Source organism: Sturnira hondurensis, unplaced genomic scaffold (assembly GCF_014824575.4).
Source record: "Sturnira hondurensis isolate 20B ecotype Veracruz unplaced genomic scaffold, ASM1482457v3 Scaffold0017082, whole genome shotgun sequence".
Classification (NCBI taxonomy): Eukaryota; Metazoa; Chordata; class Mammalia; order Chiroptera; family Phyllostomidae; genus Sturnira; species Sturnira hondurensis.
The window spans coordinates 2,512,324-2,536,373 of record NW_028089713.1 but is presented as its reverse complement, the minus strand read 5'-3'; the positions used below and the strand labels follow the sequence as shown (position 1 = coordinate 2,536,373).

Below are 24,050 nucleotides of genomic sequence, written 5' to 3'. Positions count from 1 at the left end.
TATTCTTCAAAGAAAAATAAAAGTGACACAAGATATATCTTTTATGCTGAGTGAAATAAGCCAGGTGTTGAAGGACAAATACCATATGATCTCACCTTTAACAGGAAGCTAAACAAAACAAACAAGCAAGCAAAATATAACCAAAGACACTGAAATAGAGACCAGGTTGACAGTGACCAGAGGGAAGAGGGGAGGGAATTTCAGGGGAAATAGGGGAGGGATGTAGAGAAACATATATAAAGGATACATGGACAACAACTGAGAAGGGTGGAAATGGAGGGAGGGGGGAGCACAGGGGGTGGGATGGGATGGGAGTAATAGACAGAAAACTGTACTTGAAAAATAATTAAATAAAAAAATATATATAAAATAATAATTAAAAAAGGAAAAAAGATATATCTTAAATTGGTAGCATATATAAGATTATTTTCGGAGCCTTCAGGTAGAAGGGCCAAATCACTGAACTAAGAAAATACAGAGAAAACATAAAAGCTCATTAATCTCAGAATGTTAGAGAGCCAAAAACGAGCCCAAAGTTTTTAAACAGGTACACATAATTTAAATGGAAAATGGGCTTTGAACTCTATATTGTTTCCCAAGGAAGTAAGTTTTGAAAGTGCAAAATTACACCTTAAAAGTTTCCCTCTTCACTTCAATAAACAAACGACATCCAAAAACACATTCAACTAAACAAAACAGGGGAGGATTATAAATCACACTATCTTATCCTTCATTATCAGGGCTCGGCTTCAACCCTGGATGTTTCTGAGTGGGATATGTTGCAAAACAATATTAAACAAGGTTGCTGGATCCAAGATGCCTATCCTCTTAAATAAAGTCGAAGGACAGCTTCCAATTTTTGTTTTAAAAGAAACCTCTAAAGTAGGAGTTAGTGTACGCTAGGGCCAGAGCCTATCAAACCATCTGAACACGGCTGCAAAACATCGAGTCCTTTGAAGCATGTTTTCTGGAGTCTATGAAACATTCTTTCTCTGTGCTCAAATGTCAAGCAATATCCAATAGCGTCTTCTGTTTCTTGAATTCGTTTCTGGAACCTGCATCCATCCCGTGCAAATTCCTCCCATGGTCCTTTTCGATCCTCGTCACCACTTACATAATACTCAGTAACTTCTTCAAGGAATGTTACCTATGAAGACAAAGACTAGTCACTCTTTAAGATCTTACAGTCATCATTGAGGTAATTAACCCTTTCTGCTACTAACTCTTTAGAATATCAGGTCTCAACTATAAAAGGAAGTTAAAAAAAGAATGAATATTGACTAGATGGCATCTGAGTAATAAGCAATGGGCATCTTGTCATCTACTCTCCTCCTTTTTGGTCTTTGATGTCAATAAAATGAATACAGATGAGGAACTGTGATTTTCTTAGTGCTATTAATCCTTACTTTTTAAAAATCCTTAGTGAAATATAATTCTGTGATACTCTTCTTCCAACATAACAAATATTTCCAAACAAAAGACTTCAGAAATATACACCTGGAAGGCAATGCTTTTATTAGGAGACATCAATCAGTTGCCTCTCGCAGGCCCCCAACTGGGTACCTGGTCCACAACCCAGGCGTGTGCCCTTACTGGGAAACTGAACCTAACCTTTCCATCTTTCTGGTTTGCAAGACAACGCCCAACCCATTGAGCCACACCAGTCAAGGCAATATTATTCTTATATTACTTTTGTAATCAGAATACACAAGAGAAATTTACCTGACAAACGAAGTACAGCAAAATTAACATATCTTCAAGGCTACAATACTGTAAGAGACTTGATAGTTAAGCTAAAAATCCTCCTTGTATTCCTCCTCAATATGCTATAACCATGTATGTATTCATGAGAGTGAATATTATCTATACATGATCACATATAATGAGTGACAGTCCCTGTTGTTACTTAATTTCTAACATAGAAGTTTCTTTGTAAGATATTAAATTCAAGAGTAAATAGGTACTTGCTTTTAAACTATGTTCAATAGTTACATCAGCTAATCCCACTGTGGCCTACCATTTTCATTCCCTTTACATCAGGCCAACAAATGCCCCCGAGGACAATTAGTAGGTATGTAAACCTTTACTAGGTATTGCATTCTAGTTGTCACTTATTCATGGTCACTAAAATAAATAATAACAACATTTACATAGTGTTCACCATATCCCAGGCTCTTTTCAAAGCACTTTATAATTTTTATCTCATTTAATCCTGATATCAGCCCTATGGGTACTATCATCATCTCCATTGTAGATAAGGAAACAAATGGAGAAGTTAAATGCCTTCCTCAAAGTACACAGCTTCTATATAGTATAATCAGGATTCAAATCCTGAGTCTGGCTCCACAATCTGTACTATGACTATGTTACGCATTTTAACCTCAGATCTGAGAGCTTCATTATAAGAATTTGGCAGTACGAATTATTCCCAAACACCTACAGAATCGCAAGTAGTCAAAGGCTGTCAAATAATTTGACCATATTTGAGACATGATTTTTTACACAGGTTGCTTCTAGTTCAGTCAATAACCTAGTTGACTCATCCCATTTTTACTCAATGAGTAAGCTAAAATGAGACATACAGCTGGCCTGATGTCCCTGAACAGTAAGAACTACTATTTAAAGGTAAAGGCAACGGATTATAAGTTTTATTTACTCATCTCATTTGATTTATGCAATAACTCATATGGTATTATTATTATTCCCATCAGATAAATGAGTGACTCAAGGCCATGAGAGGTCAGGTTACTCCCCAGGTTTGACTGTAATCCCAAATCTCTTGGACCTGACCACTCAGAGTAGGGAACACAGGTCTCCAGATGTCAAGTGCTCATTCCATTTCCAGATAATTTCTTAGCTATTCATTATGTATGTCATTGTGTTAGTGGTCCCTTACAAAGATAGAGAGAAAGCTCTTTTATGATGATATTTAGATAACTGTAAACTAAAACTTAATTTTTAATATGACTTATTTTGTGTCCACAGGTAAGACATAAGATTACCACATTTAAAGGTATTTTCTACTCCAAGAATAGTTTCACAGCATTAAATCAGACATCTGGAACCAATAGATGAGGGTACTGTCCTCTGGAAACTCCGATATTGCAGAATCTGAGGTCAATAATAATTCATCCACTCCCTCCTCTGTCCAAATAAAGGTACAGAGAACTAAAGAAACTTTGCCTCTATTAATAAGAGATATCCTGTGTGTTTGGGGAGGATTTCTCTCCAATTAATAACTTTAGCTGAATAAACAATGGAGAAAACAAAAAAGCAACTCAAAAGACTGCCAAAACAAAGTTAACCTAAAAATGTGTTGAAAATACTCAATAAAGTTTTAAGATTAGCTTGGAAATTGGAAGCAATTACTTAAGATAAACCATATAAGTTGATCATCATTGTTTTACACGATTATTAAACTGTAGCTGGCTAATGATAACTAGTATTGAATTCTTTTCTTTTGTTCTTTATTCCCCTCCACCCTGTACTCCCCCCACCAAAATTCCCCCACCTTTGTTCATGCCCATGGGTTGTGGTACATCATTCATAAAGAGGCAGTATCTCCTGTATTGTTTTGACCAGCAATTGAAACCATGTACCTGTCACAGAGTTTTTAATACTCAAATTGTTTCCTTTCATGGCAAAAACCAAGTAAATCTGACTTGCTTCCAGGTGCCATCACCCCTCTAGGTTCAAATGGACAGGAATGAAGACACTTACTACGACACCACATTTAACAACATTTTAAGAACCTGTGGCTATACCAGGACCTTCCCAACCTCCAGAGAAAAATTGTATCATGTATACACAGGTTTAATTTTTCTGTTCCTTAAAACTGAGTGAAAAGTTGAAGCTTGTAGACATAGAGCTCAGAGTTGCCAACTCAAACAAAAATGGCACTTTCCTGCTAACATGTGTACACTGGCAATTTCTATTTGGACAGGGACAACACTCTACTTGAGGGGGAAACAGAGGGTCATTTCTCAATCCAAGGATAAGCACTTAAGAAGCTTAGAGGTCTTCTTCAAACATATGCCTCCAGAAAAGCCATGCCACCATATTTAACTGTATCAAACCAGTCTGTACAAATTATCAGGCAAGTTAAAAAACACAAACATAAAAATATACATATACAAAAAAAAAGGAGAAACAAACCTTTTTCCTCTTGATACGTGTGTGTCTTTCTCCAGAAAAAGCCCCTCCCTGTACCACGTCTGGAAATTCACTGTCTCGGCTCCCTAACAGTTGCAACTCACAGGAAAGTAAGGTGTGACACTCAGACATGGCTACAACAGGCTCAGATGGCCTCTTTGAGTCTTGAAAGCCTTTCAGATTTTTCCCTGATGTTTGAAAGGGAGCCTTAAAATTTAAAAGGTTGTAGGGGTCATCCGAATTACAGAAAGAGTTCCACAGTTTGAGACTTTCTGCTTCATCTGCACTAGATTCCCAGTCATCTTCCTCCCCAGAATTATGGTCAGGAGACTCAGGAAGTCGTCCAGTCTGGAGAGAATTCTCTAGGTCAGACCCCTCAGACAAATCCTTCTCTGATTCGGAAGGGTCTGGAGGGACAATTCTGGCAGCAGTCTGAATCGCTGCTGTAAAGTTTTGGGGATTATAAGGATCTACACTGTAGAAAGAGTTCCAAAGGTGAAGCCCTTCAGAGTCTTGTTCAAGGTCTGATTCTGAGAGTGAGCTATCACTATCAAAACCATCATCCTCAGCTTCCTCATTCCAGTCCTCACCTCCTGAATCAGAACTTGTTTCGAGGTCACTGGATGCACCTCCTAAAATGTAATCTATCAGTTTGTTACCACACGCTGGTCTGGCAGAAATGGGAAGATCATTTTCTATGTCTGAAGAGTCAACTACACTTATTTGGTCCTCCCCACGCTCTCCTTCCATAGGTACCTCACAAGATGGACAGCTTTCCAAAGGGCCCTGTTTTTCCAAAGCAAAAGGAACCTCTTGAATCAGGTCTATTTTTTCTTCTGTGGATTCCTGGGCAGTTCCTGGAATGGCTCCAGCTGGGGGAATGCACAATGTCGGACTACCGCTGCAGGGCTTCGGATCCATCCGGAGAAGGTTGTGTTCCTCTTCCAGGCTGTAGTAACCATGATCTTGGTCGGGGGTGGGTAACGCTTGCCCCTTGTTAGCCTGCTGAAGGAATTCGAGCCGTTTCATGCGAATGTGGTGAATTTCTGGCAGGCCTTCTCTAGAAAGAGATGGGCATTCGTGCCAGGAGGAGCTAGTGATCTCTGCATTCAGTGGCTGGGGTTGAGAATGGTCCTCAGGCAGACAGCTGCTTTGTGGGCTTACCGTCTGGAGATCAACTAGCTCGCCACCTCTGATGCCCTTCTGAGAGCTAAGGTCTACCGGAGGATGGCAGTCCTGATAAGAGGGGTTCAGCAAATAGGAGACAGCGCTGAAATTGCTTAAATGCTGAACATTTCGAGGCCAGGAGGAAAGGCTAAGTTTCCGGTCGGAGAACAGCTGGGTGTGAAGGCCACTCGGCAACAGCTCCACTCCTAACAGCTGCTGCTCCAAGAAAAAGGTATGGGCCGCAGAGACCGAGGCCCTTCCCTGGGCTTTCAGTTCCAATTCTGGATCGGAGGATGAGCATTGCCAGTGGAAACTCTCCTCTACCCAGCCCAGAAGACTGGCAGCTGAGTCGGCTGAGGGGTCCAGCGGCAGCGAACTCAGAGGTTTCTGTACCGCGGGGGAGGCCAGTTCCTCCTGAGCCCTCAGGGCTCTCAGGGCGCTGTAGCCTCCAGTGAAATCCAGCCATCTGGTCGGAATTATGCCACCCAAAAGCTGGCTCCAAATCAGCAGTTTCTGAAGAAGGCTGGGAAGCGGCGCGATGAGCTGGGAAAGCAGCTGCATCCAGTAGCTGGTCCTAGCCTCAGGCCGGGTAGAGCAAACTGGTTTGGGGTCCTGGGGTTGCTCTGCAGCAGGAGGTGTGGGGAACCTGCCAGTGCCCGGCGGCGTGGGCCGAAGGAAGAAGAGGAGCCGGAACACAGGACTGGCTCGGGTTGCCGGCCTTCCTCGCGACAGGTCCGCTCCCGACTCCATTGCCCCTGTTCTTGGCAGACTATGGCGTGGTGCACAGACTAGGCAGCTGGACCTCCTACAGGAGCCTGAGGGACCTACACGGTCCCAGCCTCGCCTTGCGGAGGAAGTGGCGCTCCAAGTCGGTGTCCGGGCCAGCAGAAGAGCCAAAGAAGGCAGCGGCTTCGGCTTCGGTCAGCAAAACACAGTCCGGAAAGGCAGGCGGAGAACGTGGCGGCAGCAACGACACCCATCCCGGTGGGGAAGAGGCGCCCTAATCCGCTCGAGGCCTCTCCAACATACAGAGGAGATTTCTCACGGCAGCTGCGTGACTTTCCACCAGAAACAGAACGTTAAAAAGCCCCTCGCTGTGCGCCCAGGAAGAGCTGGAAGGCCGGGCGGGCAACAGGGGCGGACACAAACCCAGTTCAAAATGGCTGCAGGGCCAGCGCCGATGCCGGACAGCGGGCAACCGGATGAGGAACTAGGACACCCCCCGCAACACCACCAGCTAAGCACCACTGAACAGCCTTAACAGAGGCCAGTGGGCGGGCCTTTCCGTCCTCTTCCGGGCGGGCGGTGGCTTCTTGCCTCTGACAGGGTCCCTGTCGGCTTCCTTACTCTCGGTAGACAGGGCTTGCGCGAGGGAGGTTGCATCAGCCAGGCCTGCGTTTTGCGCACGCGTACTCGCTTATCGGTGGACGTCTAGGAGACCCCCCCCAAGGCGGAAGTGAGTGTTTCAGATAACTCCAGAGGTTCTCGGAATCCTTTTAAGGGCACGATACACACCCAAGTGTACACACTTATCTTAGACTTTCATATATCGGGGTTCAGTGCTAAATAGATTATCATCGGAGATGTGAGTTTAATAAGCATTGGACAATGCTGTGTAAATATACCTCTAACTGTTAAAACGTGAATAATCCGGAGTGAATAGTAATAGAAGTGAAAAAAAACAAGTGAAAAATAATCACTTATGTGTGTATTCCTGCCCCCTCGACTTTAGGATTTCTTAATCACTCTTTATCTTTGCCTGGAATGTAGCTTTGAGGCTCTTCAGCGTCCAATCCACATATACCAACCCCTCACCCCCAAGGAAGTGTGAATTTTTGTTTCTCAGGTGGGTCTCTATTCTTCAATGGTGCAAACTGAAATCACAGAGGAGGATAAATAGTCCCCAGAATTGTTTAATCTCTTTAATGCTTCCCAGGAGGCAATGCCTACAAATTATATTTATATCCTGAGCCTCCAGAACTATAGGATACAACATCCAAAGAAGAAACCACAGACGATTATCCTTTGAAAAAAAACTTTGTCTAATAATTTAAGCTGCTATATTTGATTCTCTTGGGAGTTTGGTCTTAGTTAATTTCCTTATTCCTACTAAAACGTTTTAATCAACACCCTTAAAGTCAAGTGACTATTACAGAAGGAGGGTAGCAGTAATGGGCACTAGAGACAGCAGGAAGAGCTTCTAGAAGCCAGGAGAAGCCCTGTTTCTCTTGCTTCATTGGGACTGCTCAGCGAACCACCACTTCTTTCTAGAAAACTAAGAGGTCCTCAATTTCTATGGTTTTACCCATTATACTATTCATATTTCTGAATAATAGTATATTATATTGAAAATATCTCGTTTTCAGTCCTAAGAACTTCAGAAAGATTAGTAGGGATTAGTAGTAGGGGTCAGTTTAGAAATAGAAAAAAAAAAGAAATCCAAATATATACATTAACAACTCAGAAACCTCAGTTTCTTTGATTGAGAAGTGAGGCTAATAATTCCTCCTTCAATGGGTTGGTGATAGAACTAACTTCCTAATACAGAGCCTAGCCTAAATACAGTAGGGGAACAAACGTCAGTTAATATTTGTTATTTATCAGCTAATAATTGTTTTCCATTGCCTACAGCATAAAGACTATGCAGACTCCTACTGTACTCTTCCAGCCTTTTCTCAAGTAACTTCCCTTTATGCATGTTGTATTCTAGGAACATTGAACCTGCTTTATGCCTTACTCATGTTGTTTCTCAGCCAAGAAAGACCTCACCTCCCCTGTTATATACCTATTTGTATTTCATGGTTGAACTCAAATATCGACTCCTTGAAGTCTTTGCTAACCTCCTCAATCAGAATTGTATTATACTCTTTAAAAAAAATTTTTTTAAGATTTTATTTCTTTACCTTTGGAGGGGAAGGGAAGGAGAGAGGGAGAGAGATATCAATATACAGTTGCCTCTCGTGCGTCCCCCGCTGAGAACTGGCCTGCAACCTAGGCATGTGCCCTGACTGGGAATTGATCCAGGATCATCTGGTTTGCAGGCCCACACTCAATCCACTGAGCTACACCAGCCAGGGCTGTATTATACTCTTTTAAAGCATTTAACTCATTATATTATATACTGCATGCTTATTCTCTCCTGCTGGTCTCAGTTCCATAAGGGCTGTGTTCCAATACCTAGCACAGTGGTTCCCAAAGTATAGTCTGGGCACCCTTGAGGATCTAATTTTAAGACCGTTTCAAAGGATTCTCAAGGTCAGAAATATTTTTTTAATAAAAATATTACTTCTGTTAATGTGTTTTGGGTTTATTCTTTTTAAATAAATATTTTTCAGTTCCTCAATTTTGAGTTCTAAAACAGTAGCTACCAGTAGATGTAGTCTACATAAATAAAAATATCTTGGGATTCTCCATAATTTCTAAGAATGTAAAAAGGTCCTAAGATCAAAAAGTTTAGGAACTGTTGACCTAACATGTTGACTGGCACATAATAGGTGCCCAGTAAATGTTGAATAGAAGACTAATAATGCTTTAACATGCTAGCATCTTCCTTATGACCAAGCATTTAGCATTCCATTCTCAACTTTGTCGCTAACACTATTTACATGATCCTGAACAAATTTTATAAAAATTTCTTAAATGGAATTCCCCTTCCTCCAAAACATCTAATTATTGGATACATAATTTTATTTTTTTAAAGGGGAAAAAATCAATGGCTAACACTGTTTGACCTGCCTTAGAGATCCCTAGAGACTCTACCCCACCAAACATACTGGTCCACCCAAACTGCTTTTTCCATATGAATGGCTGGTCTTGCTTGGCTCAAGCTGCACAACTTCCTAAATCCTCTACAACACATAACAGCTGGCCTCAGTGAGCCCCAGGCCTGACACTGGCAGCGTCAGCCTATATTCACAGCTTGGCTTCACCTAGGAATCTCCAAGCCAAGCACAAGTAGCAGCTATCTCAGATTCCTTTAAGGTTCAAAGCAGGGTGGCCCTGGGCAAAACAGGTGGGGACTGACCTTGGCCTGCATAACCAGGGAAACCCCAAGGCCAGTGCACCCAGTGGACAGCTATAGACCACATCAGAGCACCAGCACCCTTCCCCTACACCGCTTATCCTCCACAGAGGGCAGAGGTTGGTGGTAAATGGTCACAGCCAATCCTTGCCCCTGACTGGCCTAAGTAAATCCCTCCCACTGATCTACCAAAAACAACCAAGGCTCAACTACAAGAGGAGGGTGTTCTCAGCCCACATGAAGGGCTCACCTCGAGTACCTAGCTTGAGTGATAACGGAGGCTGTGCCATTGGACCCTACAGGACACCTACTATATTAGGCCACACTATCAAGACCTGGAGTCAAAGCAGCCCTACCTAATACATAGAAACAAACACAAGGAGGCTGCCAAAACAAGGAGACAAAGAAACATGGCCCAAGAAAAAACTCCAGAAAAAAACTAAACAAAATGAGGATAAGCTATCTATTAGATGCAAAGTTCAAAATACTGATTGATTATAAGAATGCTTAGGAACTTAGTGAGGACCTCAACAGCATAAAACAGATCCAGTCAGAAACGAAGGATACACTAATTGAAGTTAAGAACAATTTACAGGGAAACAACCGTAGAGTGGATGAAGCTGAGAATCAAATCAATGATTTGGAACATAAGGAAACAGCCAATCAGAACAAGAATAAAAAAGAATCCAAAAAAATAAGGATATTATAAGCAGCCTCTGGGGCAACTTCAAGTGTTTCAACATTCACATCACAGGGGTGCCAGAAGGAGAAGAGAAAGAGCAAGACACTGGAACCCTATCTGAAAAAAAAAATAGTTTAAGAAAACTTCCCTAATTTGGTGAGGGAAATAGGCATGCAAGTCCAGAAAGCACAGAGAATCCCAATTATGATAGATGCAAAGAGGTCCACTTCAAGACACATCATAATTAAGACACCAAGAGTTAAAGATAAAGAGAGGATTTTTTAAAAACATTTCTTTCTTTTAAATTACTTTTATTTCTCTTTAGAGGGTAAGGGAAGGAGAGAGGGAAAGAAATATCAATGCATGGTTGCCTCTCCTGCGTCGCCTGCTGGGAACTGGCCTGCAACCCAGGCATGTTCCCTGACTGGGAATTGAACCTTGATCCTTTGGTTCACAGACCCACATTCAATACACTGAGCTACACCAGCCAGGGCAAGAGAGAATTTTAAAAGCAGCAAGAGAAGAGAAGTTAGTTACCAGATGCTTGCCAGATAGGAGGGGGTAGTGGGGGAATGGGTGAAGAGGAAAGGAGATTAAGAAGTATAAATAGGTAGTTACAGAATAGGCAAGAGAATGTAAAGTACAGTATAAGAAATGGAGTAACCAAAGGACACACAACCCATGGACAGGAACAAAGGCGGGGGGTGGATTTCCTGAGAGAGTAGGGAGTGCTGGGTGGAGGGGGACAAAGGGGAAAATTCAGGATAACTGTAATAGCCTACTCAATAAAATATAATTTAAAAAATAAAAGGGAAAAATGCAATCAGAAAGTATCGAAAAGCTATAAAAATATGTGACTGCCTTGTCAATCTTGAAATGTAAATAAAGTGTGAGTCAGCCTCCTCTAGCCTGCTATCAACTAGAGGGCAGAGAGGCAGGGCAGCTCTGTACACAAAGATAACATGTTGCTGTGTCTGTGTTCATGCTGGTGAAGCCAAGAAGTCTTTGGACTGGCAAATTGACTGGCACTTTAGCAGATCATTTCAATTTCAGTTACTTACGTTTATTTTTAAAGATTTTAAAAATAAAATCTGGGCTGGGCCTGAGGTAAAAGGTGTATAGTTTTTTACTTCATTTTTCAGCATTAGTACCACCTCCAAAATCTTATTTCCAAGCATTCCATACTCTGGACACCACCTCCTTTCTAACTCACTGCCCTGGTATTGCTTATTCAGTGACTTATTGACCCCAGAAATCTCAAAAACATTACAATCTCAAAACATTACAATCACTGTGATTTGTGATTCATCCTCCTTCACTTCCTTCCTGACTGTAAATTCCATGATCCAGCATTAAAACTACCCCTTTGCAAAGACTCTTCATTCTTTTGCCTTGCTCCTACTCCAACATTCTTCTTTGGCAAGATTCCCACCTTAGTTACACCCAACTATGCAGTTGTCCAGAGCCTATACCCTTGTAGCTACTCAGTGCTGGAGGAAAGCACTCAACTATGCTGACTGACGCACTTCCTGTTTGTGATCACAAATTTCATCAATGCCAGACACTGCTACAGATATCCATATCCACAGTAGCTTTGCTTCTCCTACACTGGGACTGTTTCACATGTTTCTTTTTTCATATTTCCAGTATACTCATAAACACTCTCAACTTATGATCACCCCACATACTTCATTGAGAAAATAAATACAATTGGACTTGAATAACCTCATCTTTCCATCACCAAATTCACCAATTTACCCACACCTGGATCCACACACTCTGTCTTCAATCCCATTACAAGCAAAGAAGCTTCCTGAATCCTATCCCTTCATGTCTATTCATGGAATTCTGCCTTCCCTTATCACTTCTTTCCTGTAACATATAATTTTCTCTCTCAAGTCACTAGAGCACTCACATTAACATAGATTAATGTCACCTGTCTTAAAAATAAACTTTCTCGATACATGTCCCTCCAAGTTTTTGCACCACTACAGCAAAATATCTCGAGAATTACCCATGTTGGAGTTCTGGCCAAGATGGAGGTGTAGGTAGATACACTTTGTTTCCTTGCACAACCAAGGGAAAGACAACAACCAATTAAAAAACATAAAACAATGAGAATTGCCAGAAAATCAAACTGTATGGAAGTCCAACAACCAAGGAGTTATAGAAGAAACATTCATCCAGATTGGTAGGAAAGGTAGAGATAGGAAGCCGAGGCAGAGAGGATGTGCAACAAGGTGGCGGCTGGCCAACTGGGATGGGCAAGGTGGCAGCTGGTAAACCAGCCGGTCCCACATTCACATGGGGATAAGCTGGGAGGAACATTGGGAAGTGCGACAAACCTCGCGACCCAGGGATCCAGCACCGGAAAGTAAAGCCTCAAAACCTCTGGTTGGAAAAACCTGTGAAGAGGCCGAAGAGACAACTCCATGTGGGAGAAACTCCATCTCACAGGATTGTCCGTTGGAGAGGCTCATGGGATCCTAGAACGTACACAAGCCTACCCACAGAGGACTCAGCACCTGAAAGGGCACAATTTGCTTGTGGGAAGCAAAGGAAATGACGGAAAGTGGGGTGAGAACTCGGCAAGCAAGCAAGCAAGCGATGTTACTCCCTCTCTGACTCCTCCCCCACATATAGCGCCACAGCGAAGCAACGCAGGTTGCTCCTCCTTGACTAATACCGAAGGCTCCGCCCCTTACAATATGACAGGAACACCAAGACAAAGAACTATAGTTCAAATGAAAGAACAGTTCAAAACTTCAGAAAGAGAACTAAGCGACAAGGAAATAGACAACCTATCAGATGCAGAGTTCAAAACACTGGTAATCAGAATGCTCACAGAAATTATTGAGTATGGTCACAAAATAGAGGAAAAAGTGAAGGCTATGCAAAGTGAAATAAAGGAAAATGTACAGGGAAGGAAACTGGGACTCAAATCAATTATTTGGAATGAAAGTAAGAAATAAACATTCAACTGGAACAGAATGAAGAAACGAGAATTCAAAAAAATAAGGAGAGGCTTAGGAACCTCTGGGACAACTTTAAATGTTCCAACATCCAAATCATAGGGGTGCCAGAAGGGGAAGAGGAAGAGCAAGAAATTGAAAACTTCTTTGAACAAATAATGAAGGAAAACTTCCCCAATCTGGCAAAGGGAATAGACTTCCGAGAAGTCCAGGATGCTCAGAGAGTCCCCAAAAAGTTGGATCCAAGAAGAAACATGCCAAGACACATCATAATTAAATTATACATGATTAAAAATAAGGAGAGAATCTTGAAAGCAACAAGAGAAAAGGAAACAGTCACCTACAAAGGAGTTCCCATAAGGCTATCAGCTGATTTCTCAAAAGAAACCTTGCAGGCAAGAAGGGACTGAAAAGAAGTATTCAAAGGCATGAAAGGCAAGGACCTACACCCAAGATTGCTCTATCCAGCAAAGCTATCATTTAGAATGGAAGGGCAGACAAAGTGCTTCCCAGGTAAGGTCAAGTTAAAGGAGTTCATTACCACCAAGGCATATGAAATGTTAAAGGGACTTATCTAAGAAAAAGAAGGTAAAAAATGTGTACATTAAAATGACAACAAACTCACAACTATCAACCAGTGAACCTAAAAAACAAAGCAAAAAACTAAGCAAACAACTAGAACAGGAAAATAATCACAGAAATGGAAATCACATGGAAGGTTATCAGTGCAGAGCAGGAGGGGAAAATGGTGAAAAAAGGTACAGGGAATAAGAAGTACAATTGGTAAGCACAAAATAGACAGGGGGAGGTTAAGAATAGTGTGGAAAACGGAGAAGCCAAAGAACTTACATGTACAGGCCATGGACATGAAATAGAGATTGGGGGGATGATAGTGGGAAGGGGGATACAGAGTCGAGGGGGATCAAAGGGAGAAAAAAATGGAACAGCTGTAATAGCATAATTTATAAAATATACCTAAAAATACAAAAAAATTATCCATGTTGATGGTCTCCACTTTCTCATTCCCTATTCTCTTTAAGCTACTCCAGTGTGGCTTTCATTCCCTCCATTCATTCAAACAGATCTTATCAAAGTCACCAAGAGCATTTTTGCCAAATCATTTTATCATAGGTTGAACTGCACTACCCTAGAAAATATTGAACTCCTAATTCCCTAATTACAGTATCTTTGAATATGTCCCTATTTGGAAAAGTTTTTTGCAAGTTAAAATGAGGTCATTTGGTACACTCTAATCCAGTATAACTATATTCCTATACAAAGGGAAAATTCGGACATAGACAAACATGCATACACACTGGGAGAACACCACGTGAACAGGAGGCAGACACTGGGGTGATGCATCTACAAGCTGGGAATGCGCAGACTGCCAGTAAGCCACTAGAACCTATGAGGAGGCATGGAACAGATTCTTCTCAACCCTCAGAAGGAATCAACCCCGACAATACCTTGATCTTGGACGTCCATACTCCAGAACTGTGAGAAAAGAAACTTCTGTTGTTTAAGCCACCTAGTTTGGGTCACTTTGTTATGGTAGCCCTATGATATCAACAGTACTTGTCTTTAGCTCCCATGACACCAGTTTCTTGGTTTCCATGCAATTTTGGTGGCTCCTCCTCTACATGTCGACCTGCATTAGAGCTCAGTCCACCCCTGTGTTTTCTAGCCTCTCTAATCTAAGTGATCTCATCCAGTTCCATGGCATTCAATGCCACTTAAGTGCTGAGGACTTCCATATCTGAACTCCAGACTGACCTTTCCCATTTCCACTTTGGCCCTGAGACACTGCCCTGCAATTACCTGTGTCCATGTCCACCTCCCTAGCTGTGCTGAAATTGAGGACAGGACCCACACCTTTATCATCTTAGTCGCCACAGAGCCCGGTGCCTCACCTGACCCCAAGGAGGCTGTCAGTGTTGCTTGTTGACTAGACACCTCACACAAGTCCCAGTCACTACAATTACCTCACAGCTTAAAATGCTGCCTCACTTTTAACCTTTCAAATCCAATCTAATTTTTGCCTCCCAAAAATTCCCAACAAGTTGGGTTACTTTGTTTTTGCCACCTCTCTTTGAGCTCAGAGAACCTGAGCTCCTGTGCTTCTTTTCTGTCCTCCTCAGACAACCCCATTCCCCACTCCATGACTCTCTCACTCCGTCAGGTGGTTCAGATTTCTGCCCCATCTGGCCAAGAAATTTCCTTTAACTAAGACTCTTGCCAGACCCACGTTCTAGATTTTTTAAAAATATTTTATTTATTTATATTTAGAGAGAGGGGAAGGGAAGGGGAGAGAGGGAGAGAAACATCAATATGTGGTTACCTCTTGTGTGCTCCCTACTGGGGACCTGGCTCACAACCCAGGCATGTGCTCTGACTGGGAATCAAACTGGCCACCCTTTGGTTCGCTGGCTGGCACTCAATCCACTGAGCCACACCAGCCAGGGTCCCACATTCTAACTTTTAAAAGGTCCCTTGGGACTTGTCCAGCACTGCATGTAGTTACCCCTCAAAACCACTTAGAAATATAGCAGGTGACACTTCCTCCTGTTTACTACTAAAAATCCCTTGGAAGCTGCACAAAATTTCTCAGCATGAAATATGACTCCCCCTGGAGAGTTCTGAAAACTTCTGGGTAAAATGCTTGAACAAAGATCACATTGCCTTCATCTTCCATTTGGGGTATTCAACTCTGGGCTATGGCTCTGCTTTCTCATAAAATGGGGTTGGGTAAATATAATTAGGCAGTGACTTTTTAAAACATACAGGACTGCCTTTTAAAATTTTTTTATTTATTGACTCTTTTTTTGAGAGAGAGGAAAGAAGAGAGAGGGAGAAAAAGAAATAACATCAGTTTGTTGTTCCACTTATTTGTGCATTCATTGGTTGATTCTCGTATGTACCCTGACTGGGGATCGAACTTGCAACCTTGGTGTATCAGGACTCTATAACCAATTGAGCTACCATGTCAAGGTGAGGATTGTCCTAATTTACCTTTTAAACCTCAACCTGGTACCTGGTACAGGACCCAGCATACAACTAAAGGCCTGTATACCCTGTGAATGGAGGCATGCTAGGTGAACTAGGCAGTCTTGGGAAGAACAGTAAATGGTAACAGAATTAATAAATGAGCCATATCTACTTTCCAGGATAGTTGTAACAAGACATGACATCGTATATATTAAAACACTCTGAAAACTAACATATTATAGCATTTTTAAGGAACTGTATTTAACATGGCCTAGAAGGAATTAAATAAACTTGCACTCAAATTCCATATCCAAGCTGAGTGGCTATTTTCTTAGTAAAATTCTTAATCCCAATGAGCTTCAGTCTCTTCGTCTGTAAAGTGGGGATGATAATACCTGTTGTATCAAGTTGTGAGGCTCTGTTTAGTGACAAATGTAAAACATCAAGTGAAGTGCACCAGTATATATAAAAGTTACCATTGTCAGCCATTAGGTATTTTCTCTTGTACACCAGATGTTTACTCTAAACATGTAAACATCAACCAATCATGAAAATGATAGTTTTGTTTTTCTTAAATGTCATTTATTAAAAAATACAATTCCAGAGAAAGTAGGAGCTACAAGGACATCTGGAAAGTGGGTACAATACATAGACCTCTTTAAACCAGGGACATAGAGGGTCCAAATAAAATGAGCTACAGGCACAAAGCCAGTAACGCATCTATGGTCCATTCATCTGGAGAAGTCCACTCCTGTTCCCCACTTCCCTAGCCTCTCCCCACAACAGCCAGCTTTATACTTGCCATTTTTAATTTAAAGGAAAAGTGTAAACTTCCTTGCTGCCCTATGGCTTCAATGAGTGGAGCTTCTTTCTCCAGTTATGGAATGAGTCAGAAAAGGGGGGGATTTCTGATCCTCAGAGCTGGAGAAGAAGCTGAGGAGGGACAGACAGTTTGCAAAGTATCCCCCATCATCTCCGCTCCCCAATCACAGGGCACATCAGGCCAATGCTAGTTTAAAACATTAATATCAAACTAAAAGTCCTCCCTCTTTTTTTTTCAAGGAAGATACGTTTTGAAGGAAAGCGCAAGAGTGAATTTCAAATGCAAGTGATAGTAAATTCGGGGTATTAAGAGATAAGAGACCCAGTCTCTCCCTCTCAGCTCCAGGGAGATCACTGCTCCAATCCAGTCTCCTTGAGAGCAAAGAAAACCACTGGAAGAAACAAGTTTTGCTGGGACCCCAGCCCCTTTTCTTTTGGCTCCAGACTAAGTAGGTGTATGGCCCCATAGAATGAGGGAAATTCTTATTAAAAATGTGACAGAATGGAGTTTGGGAAAGAAGCAGCACAAAAGTAGTGGTGGGTTATGAAGTCTTCCCAGAATTAACCAGCAAGCGGCCACATTGGCATCTGAAGCCTAGGGCCCCTTCCCAGAGTCTGGATGCCCACGGGTGAAACGAAATCAAGGGCCAAGGCAGCATTTTCATCCCACAGAGAAATATGAAGAGAGAGACCTATGGGGGAGCAGCCCCAGTGTACTCACTGGGACCAGAGGGCCCCAGAAGGGCGAAAGAATGGAGGTGTAGAAGACATATTCAGGGTGAGTCCTGGCAAAGTAGAGGAAGAATTCCCCCCAAAAGAGCATGGGTCCCTGAATACAGCTCCTTTGCGGAACCCCAAAGGAAAGCCCCATAAGAGAGGCCCTTCCTTTGACACATAGGTATCACATTGCTCTCCTTTGGAGGCAAAATCAGATGGGCCCAGCAGCACAGGCCTCAGCCCAGCACATGCAGCCCTCCCTGTCTCTCCCCAGCCTGCCCTTAGAGAGGGGGGCTCTCACCAAGGACCCACTGGGCCCCTCTCCAAATAATTCCTATTGAGAGAAAAACAAAACAAACCCTAGAGAAAAGTCCAATAAGAACCTTAGTCATACAAAAAGTCCAAATAGTCTTCCTCTTTTTGCCTTCTGAGGCATATGTAAGTCCCTTCTCACAAGGCTTCCTGTCCAGTTAGGACAACATTACTATTTCATTTTTTAAAAATAAAAATAAAGATATCCACCCACCCTCCCCCCAAACTCTACTCCATACAGCCCACCCCACACACCCCAAACCAGGCATTGCTCCCTTGACACAAGGTAAACTTAAAACTGTGCTGCAACCTCACAGCCTCCAAGGGGCTGCTCATTACAACCAACTCAAATTCAGTGTGCAGAGTGGGGGGACGGCAGAGAGCCTCCCTCTCCCTGCCTGCCACCACAGAGGCCCCCTCCACCTGGACAGCAGCGAGGCCTGCCGAGGGCCCTGCCTGTGCATACGAAGTCAAGCAGCGAGAGTCCTCTCCCCTAGCTCCGCCACCAGTCTGGGGCCCTGGGTGGGGGCTCTGCTGGGCTCATGAGGTCTCATGACTTCGAGATCCTAGTTCGAACCAGCCAGTCTTCTCCTGGGCCAGGTCCAGCTCTCGCAGGCGGATGTGCACCTCTCCGAGGAGAATGTTCTCCCAGAATCCTTGCTCACTCAGCACACTCAGCTGTAGCTCCCGCTGCTGCAGGTCTCCCTTGGGGATCCCATCATACACCAGCTGCAAATGCAGAGATTGGGAAGATCAAAGTTGTAAGAGAGGGAACCTTGGAAGAGGGAGATGCTTACGTCTGTAGTCCCTTGGTCTGCTGAGGGGAACACCACTGTATCTCCCTAATGAGAGCCCAAGGGAATACAGAAGGCACACAGAAGCCAAAGGAAGCTTTAAACAACTTTGTTCTTTGCTCAGAGTTCAAGCAAATGAGGGGCTTTTTTTAAAAAAAATTATTAGAGACACTACTCTTATCAGCAAAGGATCAGGAGACTCCTTTTCCCATAGGACAGGGGCCAGGCCACGCCCAGCTCTGGAACCCCAACCCTGAGGGTCCACAGAATTCCCATCTCAAGGGCAAGAATAAACATGGCTTTCTAGGTCATCTAGTCTGGTCTGTGTCACAACTACACAACCCTGCCCCTGCAACATCAGCAGCCATAGAGGATACTGAAAATAGTCGTGGCCCTATTCTAACACAACTTTATTTACAAACCCCTGCCCAACCCCAGCACCTTTCCCACACACCATTTCGTTGTAGGTAGGGTTGCAGGTTTTCCGGGCCACTTTGGTTTTCTTCTTAGTGGTTTTCTGAGGGTCAGGAAGGAGATAAATCTTCACATAGGGGTCAGGGTCATTCCCATCCTGGAGCAGTTGCTACAGAAGGAATGAAAACCAAAAAAAAATGAAGATTCTTCTGCCTGTCTTTTTATCACCATTCCTGTGATGACACCCTGATCCAGACTCTCATCTCACACCTGGCTTCTCGCAATGCATATAATTTACTTGGCTGCTTCCCAGCTCCCTCCATTCTGATAAAAATATCTACCATGATGTTAGGTGCCCTACTAAAATATCAGTCAGATTGCCTATTATATCCAGTCTATACTGTTTACACAAATGCTCCGGGCAGGAATGAATGATCATATCCCCAGGCATCTCTCTGCCTCGCCCAGTGTCTTTGTCTACTTTGTTACTTGATGCAAGTAACCCTGTAAGATGTAGAGAAATGAGTCAGAGAAATTAAGTTCCTTGCTCAAGGTCAACCAATTAGTGATTCACCCAGCCTGATCCTTTTAAATCTCAAATTAGATCTTACGCCTATAGACCCCCGAGAAGAAAGATTCATTTGATGTGAAACACAAGAAGGAGTTTACCTGCTGAGATGGACTCTCCTTGATCAACCGAGGGCCCAAATCTCATGACTAACAGCCTAAGGGCCATTTGCTGACAGGGGCTTCTCACGTACTCCAAGTACCAGGAAGAACCTCAGACTGAACTTTCAGGTTCCTGCACTATGTCTTGCTTAGTCAATGACTATGCAGCTGAGCCAACTACTGTAAGGGAGCTCCTGGTCTTGTCTTTTGACCAAGGGACTGAGACCAGCCAGGTCCCACTCAGAACCGCTCCATAATAACCAATTAGAACAGAACAACTTGGAAATTTCATCTGCATGAAACTGGGAACTTGGGCAGGAACTTTCTACAGAAAGGTGACCTCTCCTTGTCTCAGCAGAGAACAATTCAGACTGCTACCTGAATCTGTGTCTGCCTGGTGGCAGTTCTTGTTGCTCAAATAACTTTTATTACAGTCTAAAATTAATTTTTGCTTACATGGCTCTGCTCAAAAGCCCCCAGTGGTTCCCATATCATTCAGGGTGAAAGCCCTGTCCTGACTATGCCCTCCAGTTAGCTGTGCTCTCCCCCAACTCATCAGCCCCCGCAATCCCGTTTTCCACAGGCTCCTGCCACAGGGGCCCCTTGCAGTTCCTCATGCACCCCAGGTGGGCCCTGGCTTTTGGCTTTAACTGGACCCTCTGTTTGGAACAGTGTCCCCTCAGATATATATGCATGGCCTGCCTCTCGCCTCCTCCGTCTTTGCTCACATACGTCCTTCATCAACAAGAGCTTCCCTGATCACTCTGTGCAAAACCACCACTATTCCAGCCCTGTATCATTTCTCTGCCTTATTTCTCACCACAGCACTTGCCATGTATTTGTCTGTGTCTTCCTACTGTTATATAAACTCCCCGAGGGGAAGGATTTTGTTTTCCTCACCCTGTATCCAGAGCTAATGTAGCAGTGCCTGACTCCTAGTAAGCACTAGATGAACATTTGTTGAATGAATGAATGAATGAATGAATGAATGAATGAATGATGTTGCAAGAGTGAAACTCAGGTTTTTCTGATTCCAAAGCTCATCTCATGGTCCTTCTGCCACATACCAATGTCCCAGTTTACAAAAGTCCAGCACATTACAAGAATGCAATAAAAGTTCCCTCCCCTGTCCACTCACAATGTTCTTAGAATTGTACCAAAAATTTTAGTAATTATATACTGCCTTGATTATTCTCCAGGGTGGTCATGTGGCTGCCTTACCTGTACAATCAGGTAAAAAACCCTTGGGCTTCTCCCTCATTACAATCACCACAATTACTATAACAATACCAAATACTATGTTAAGTGTTCTACAGGCATTATCTCATTTAATGCCCACAACAACCCTATGAGGTGAATACTAACATGATCTTCATTCTAATGAGGCTCAGAGTACTGAGGCTACTTGCCGAAGACCACAGGTTGTAAGAAGCTGTGTCTAGTACTGCCTGGTCATATTCTAGGCTGCTTTTTACCTAATGTGACCTGGCGTAGTAGCAGGCCCAGCATTGGGTACCCAGCAAACTTGTGGTTACTCTCATGAGAAAGGGGCAGTATAGGTCTCACCAGTCAGGAGTACCAGGAGAAAGACAAACAATCAAATGACAACTACGCATGCACTTACCAAACCCCGAATATGCATCACCATGATGAAGAGTTTATTGTTTTTGTAGGAGATGGACAGCTTCACCTCCCCTCCCACTTTCCCAACAGGACGGGCCCAAGAGCCATCTGTAGGGACAAAGAAAACCGAGAAAGGTCATGAGGCCAGCCCTGTTTCCATCTGGTGCCAGGCAGATGTTTATTTTCCTCTGACCCTCCTCCACCAACATCTTCATGGCAGGTTCCTGATACCCCCTGGGGGATCTGCCAGGTGGCGTCTGTGAACATGGTTTAGAGTTGGGTTGGGGTGGTCTATCCTATTGTATAACCCAGCAACTGAATACCCAGTCCCTGGGGAACCCACACAAGGAGCAATGGGTCCCACAGCCTGAGTGGGAAACCAGATTCTATAGCTAACAAGCAAAGAAACAGAGACAAGTGAAGAAAAGAAAACTGGGAAGAGGCCGGGGCAGGAGAAGTTACCCTTGAGAATGGTTCAGAGGAATTGGCAGAAGCGTCACAAAGGCACTGTACCTGAGGACTTGGGAGCTGGGCTGGTATTCGCAGCCTTCTCATCCCGGGGCAGGGGGTGGAAGAAGGTACACACCAAATCACACTGGAATAAAATCAGTAAACAGGGTCCCTCTTCAATAAGGCAATGGCCCAATAAGAAAGGGAAGAGACTGTTCCAGATTAAAACAGACTTATAAAACATAACAACCAAGTGTAATACACAGTTCTTGCTTGGATCATGACTCAAACAAGCCAAGTATAAAAAAGTTTGGGGGATGAGAGGACAATTTTGAACGATGGCCATGTACTGGATGGTATGACACAACAACCACGTAAGAACACGTCCTTATGCTTTAGAGGTGCAGAGAGTTTAGAGGCAGAGTGGCTTATGTCTGGGATTTACTTTAAAGTACTTCATACAAAAATAGATGAATATGGCCCTGGCTGGTGTAGCTCAGTGGATTGAGCGCAGGCCTGTGAACCAGAGGATCGCGGTTCGATTCCCAGTCAGGGCACATGCCTGGGTTGCAGGCAGGTTCCCTGCAGGCCAGTTCCCAGCAGGGGATGCACGAAAGGCAACCATACATTGATGTTTCTCTCCCTCTCTCCTTTCCCTCTAAAGATAAATAAATAAAATCTTAAAAAAAATAGATGAATATGGCAGAATATTAACTGCTTAGATTAATAAATATATGTGTGTGTTCATGCACACTAATTATACTGTCTCTCTAAAGTTCTCCTAATAGAAAGGTTTTTAAAAAGAAAAAAAAAACACAAGTAAAACTAGGTCACATTAGGTCAAAAGCAGCGTGTTCTTGCCTACCACTCCCTCCCCTGCAGACACACACCCTCCCTTAAGCACAGAAATGCCTGAGCCAGCCTTGTTCAAAGACCATGAATCCTACTCTGAAGAATGGTTCCTAAATAACTAGGAAATAACCCCCCAAAATGTGTGGAAAATATCCATTCTAACATTAATAGTAGGGAAAAAAGGACATAATCTAAATATTTTTCAAGAGGCAGACAGTTAAGGAGAAAATGGTATTCCAAGTCAGTGTATTAAAGTTATGTTTACTCTTAAAGTAAAAATAAATAAAATTATGTTTCCTCTAAACACTAAGTGAAAAGAAACAGAGTACAGAATTATATTTAAGTTATGACCACTATAAAACTGTGAGAGTCACATTTGCATGTGGACAAATAGGAAGGAAACAAGGAAATGGCTTGCTGATTTGTTAGGGTGATGGATCTGATGGCTGTTTATTTATTTATATAAATATTTATTATAAAAACAAATTAAACCGAATTATAATACAATTTGTTTTTAAAAATCTAAGTGGTGGTAAGAAAGAGCAGATCCAAGGACAGAATAAAAAACAAGACTCAATTGCATTTTTTTTTAATAAAAAGCTTCAACCTTGGCACGCTCTCCCTAAGAGACCACACAAGACTTGCAACCAGGGGAGCAGTGGGCAGTGGCAGCTTGACTCAGGCTGATCCCCTGACCCTGTCTCCAGGGCCCCCTTTTCTCTGACTTCCCAGTGAACTGAGGCAGCTCTGCCTTGGTTCATTTCTATCCCATAACATTTCTGGAGAGTCAAAGTCACCCTGCTTAGCCTCTCTCCTGTCGCTTCTTCTATCCTGGGTCCTTCCTTGTCTCACCGTCCCCAACTTTAATAAATGTACTCTCAAAAAAAAAAATGAAAACAATAACAAAAACCCAGCTTTAGCCTTTATGAAGTAAAAAAGGAAGCTCAGGAATGTGAACCAATCAACTTGTAATTTCCTGATCAACACTAGGGAGGTAATTAGTCAAGTAAGACCCCTGTGGTGCCCACCTCCCACCAAGTGGCCCTTACCTGAAACAATCCTTTCCATTTGCTAACAGCTTTTCCTGTCCCAGTTTCTACCTAGAAAAACCTTCCATCCTGTACAACTTCTTAAAGCCCCTATTTATTAGATGAAATAGTGCAAGGGTCCATGAACGTTTAGTAACCAATTTACTTGGTTGAATTTGTTTTTTAACATTGGATACATAACCTAACCTACATATGCAGCCTAGCAGGTAACCTAGCACAGATTAACTTTTGTGTAGTTTATAACTTTGCCTCAATTAACCTGTGACTTCACCTAAAACACTAAAAAATGTGTAAGATTTGTCTGATGCTTTCTTGTGATCTGCTGAAAGTTTCTCAACTAGAACTGGTTTTCAGAACAAGCCGGGCCTG

At 42.9% G+C, this 24,050-nt stretch overlaps 2 protein-coding genes across 9 annotated transcripts in view; both read right to left on the bottom strand.

Moving 5' to 3' along the window:
- Positions 1-399: 399 nt before the first annotated feature.
- On the bottom strand, positions 400-6,679 carry PPP1R15B (protein phosphatase 1 regulatory subunit 15B). Of its 3 annotated transcripts, none has more exons than XM_037067071.1 (2): positions 4,909-6,678; positions 400-1,147 (listed from the first exon to the last, which is right to left on the bottom strand). In XM_037067071.1, exons 1-2 carry the CDS (start codon positions 6,067-6,069, stop codon positions 890-892), a joined length of 1,419 nt encoding a protein of 472 aa, XP_036922966.1. In that variant the 5' UTR covers positions 6,070-6,678; the 3' UTR covers positions 400-889. The 3 variants fall into 3 exon arrangements, with proteins under 3 accessions (XP_036922966.1, XP_036922965.1, XP_036922968.1); XM_037067070.1 differs by having other exon boundaries at positions 4,156-6,673; XM_037067073.1 differs by having other exon boundaries at positions 1,064-1,147; positions 4,743-6,679.
- A 9,863-nt stretch (positions 6,680-16,542) lies between these two features.
- Positions 16,543-24,050, bottom strand: part of PIK3C2B (phosphatidylinositol-4-phosphate 3-kinase catalytic subunit type 2 beta) — a 63,351-nt gene continuing 55,843 nt past the window's right edge. For all 6 annotated transcript variants that reach the window (XM_037067214.1, XM_037067212.1, XM_037067217.1 and 3 more), the window contains 4 exons: positions 21,844-21,925; positions 21,332-21,438; positions 19,079-19,207; positions 16,543-18,559 (listed from right to left, as the gene is read on the bottom strand). In XM_037067214.1, coding sequence (XP_036923109.1) covers positions 18,371-18,559; positions 19,079-19,207; positions 21,332-21,438; positions 21,844-21,925 — 507 coding nt within the window. In that variant the 3' untranslated portion in view covers positions 16,543-18,370. The remainder of the gene's footprint in view (positions 18,560-19,078; positions 19,208-21,331; positions 21,439-21,843; positions 21,926-24,050) is intronic.

What these genes read in the sequence shown, in the direction of transcription:
- PPP1R15B (XM_037067070.1), bottom strand. Translation starts at nt 6,069, where the DNA reads ATGGAGTCGGGAGCGGACCTGTCGCGAGGAAGGCCGGCAACCCGAGCC. An exon ending in CACGTATCAAGAGGAAAAAG is followed by an intron (nt 1,148 to 4,155) that starts GTTTGTTTCTCC and finishes TTGTCTTCATAG; the next exon opens with GTAACATTCCTTGAAGAAGT.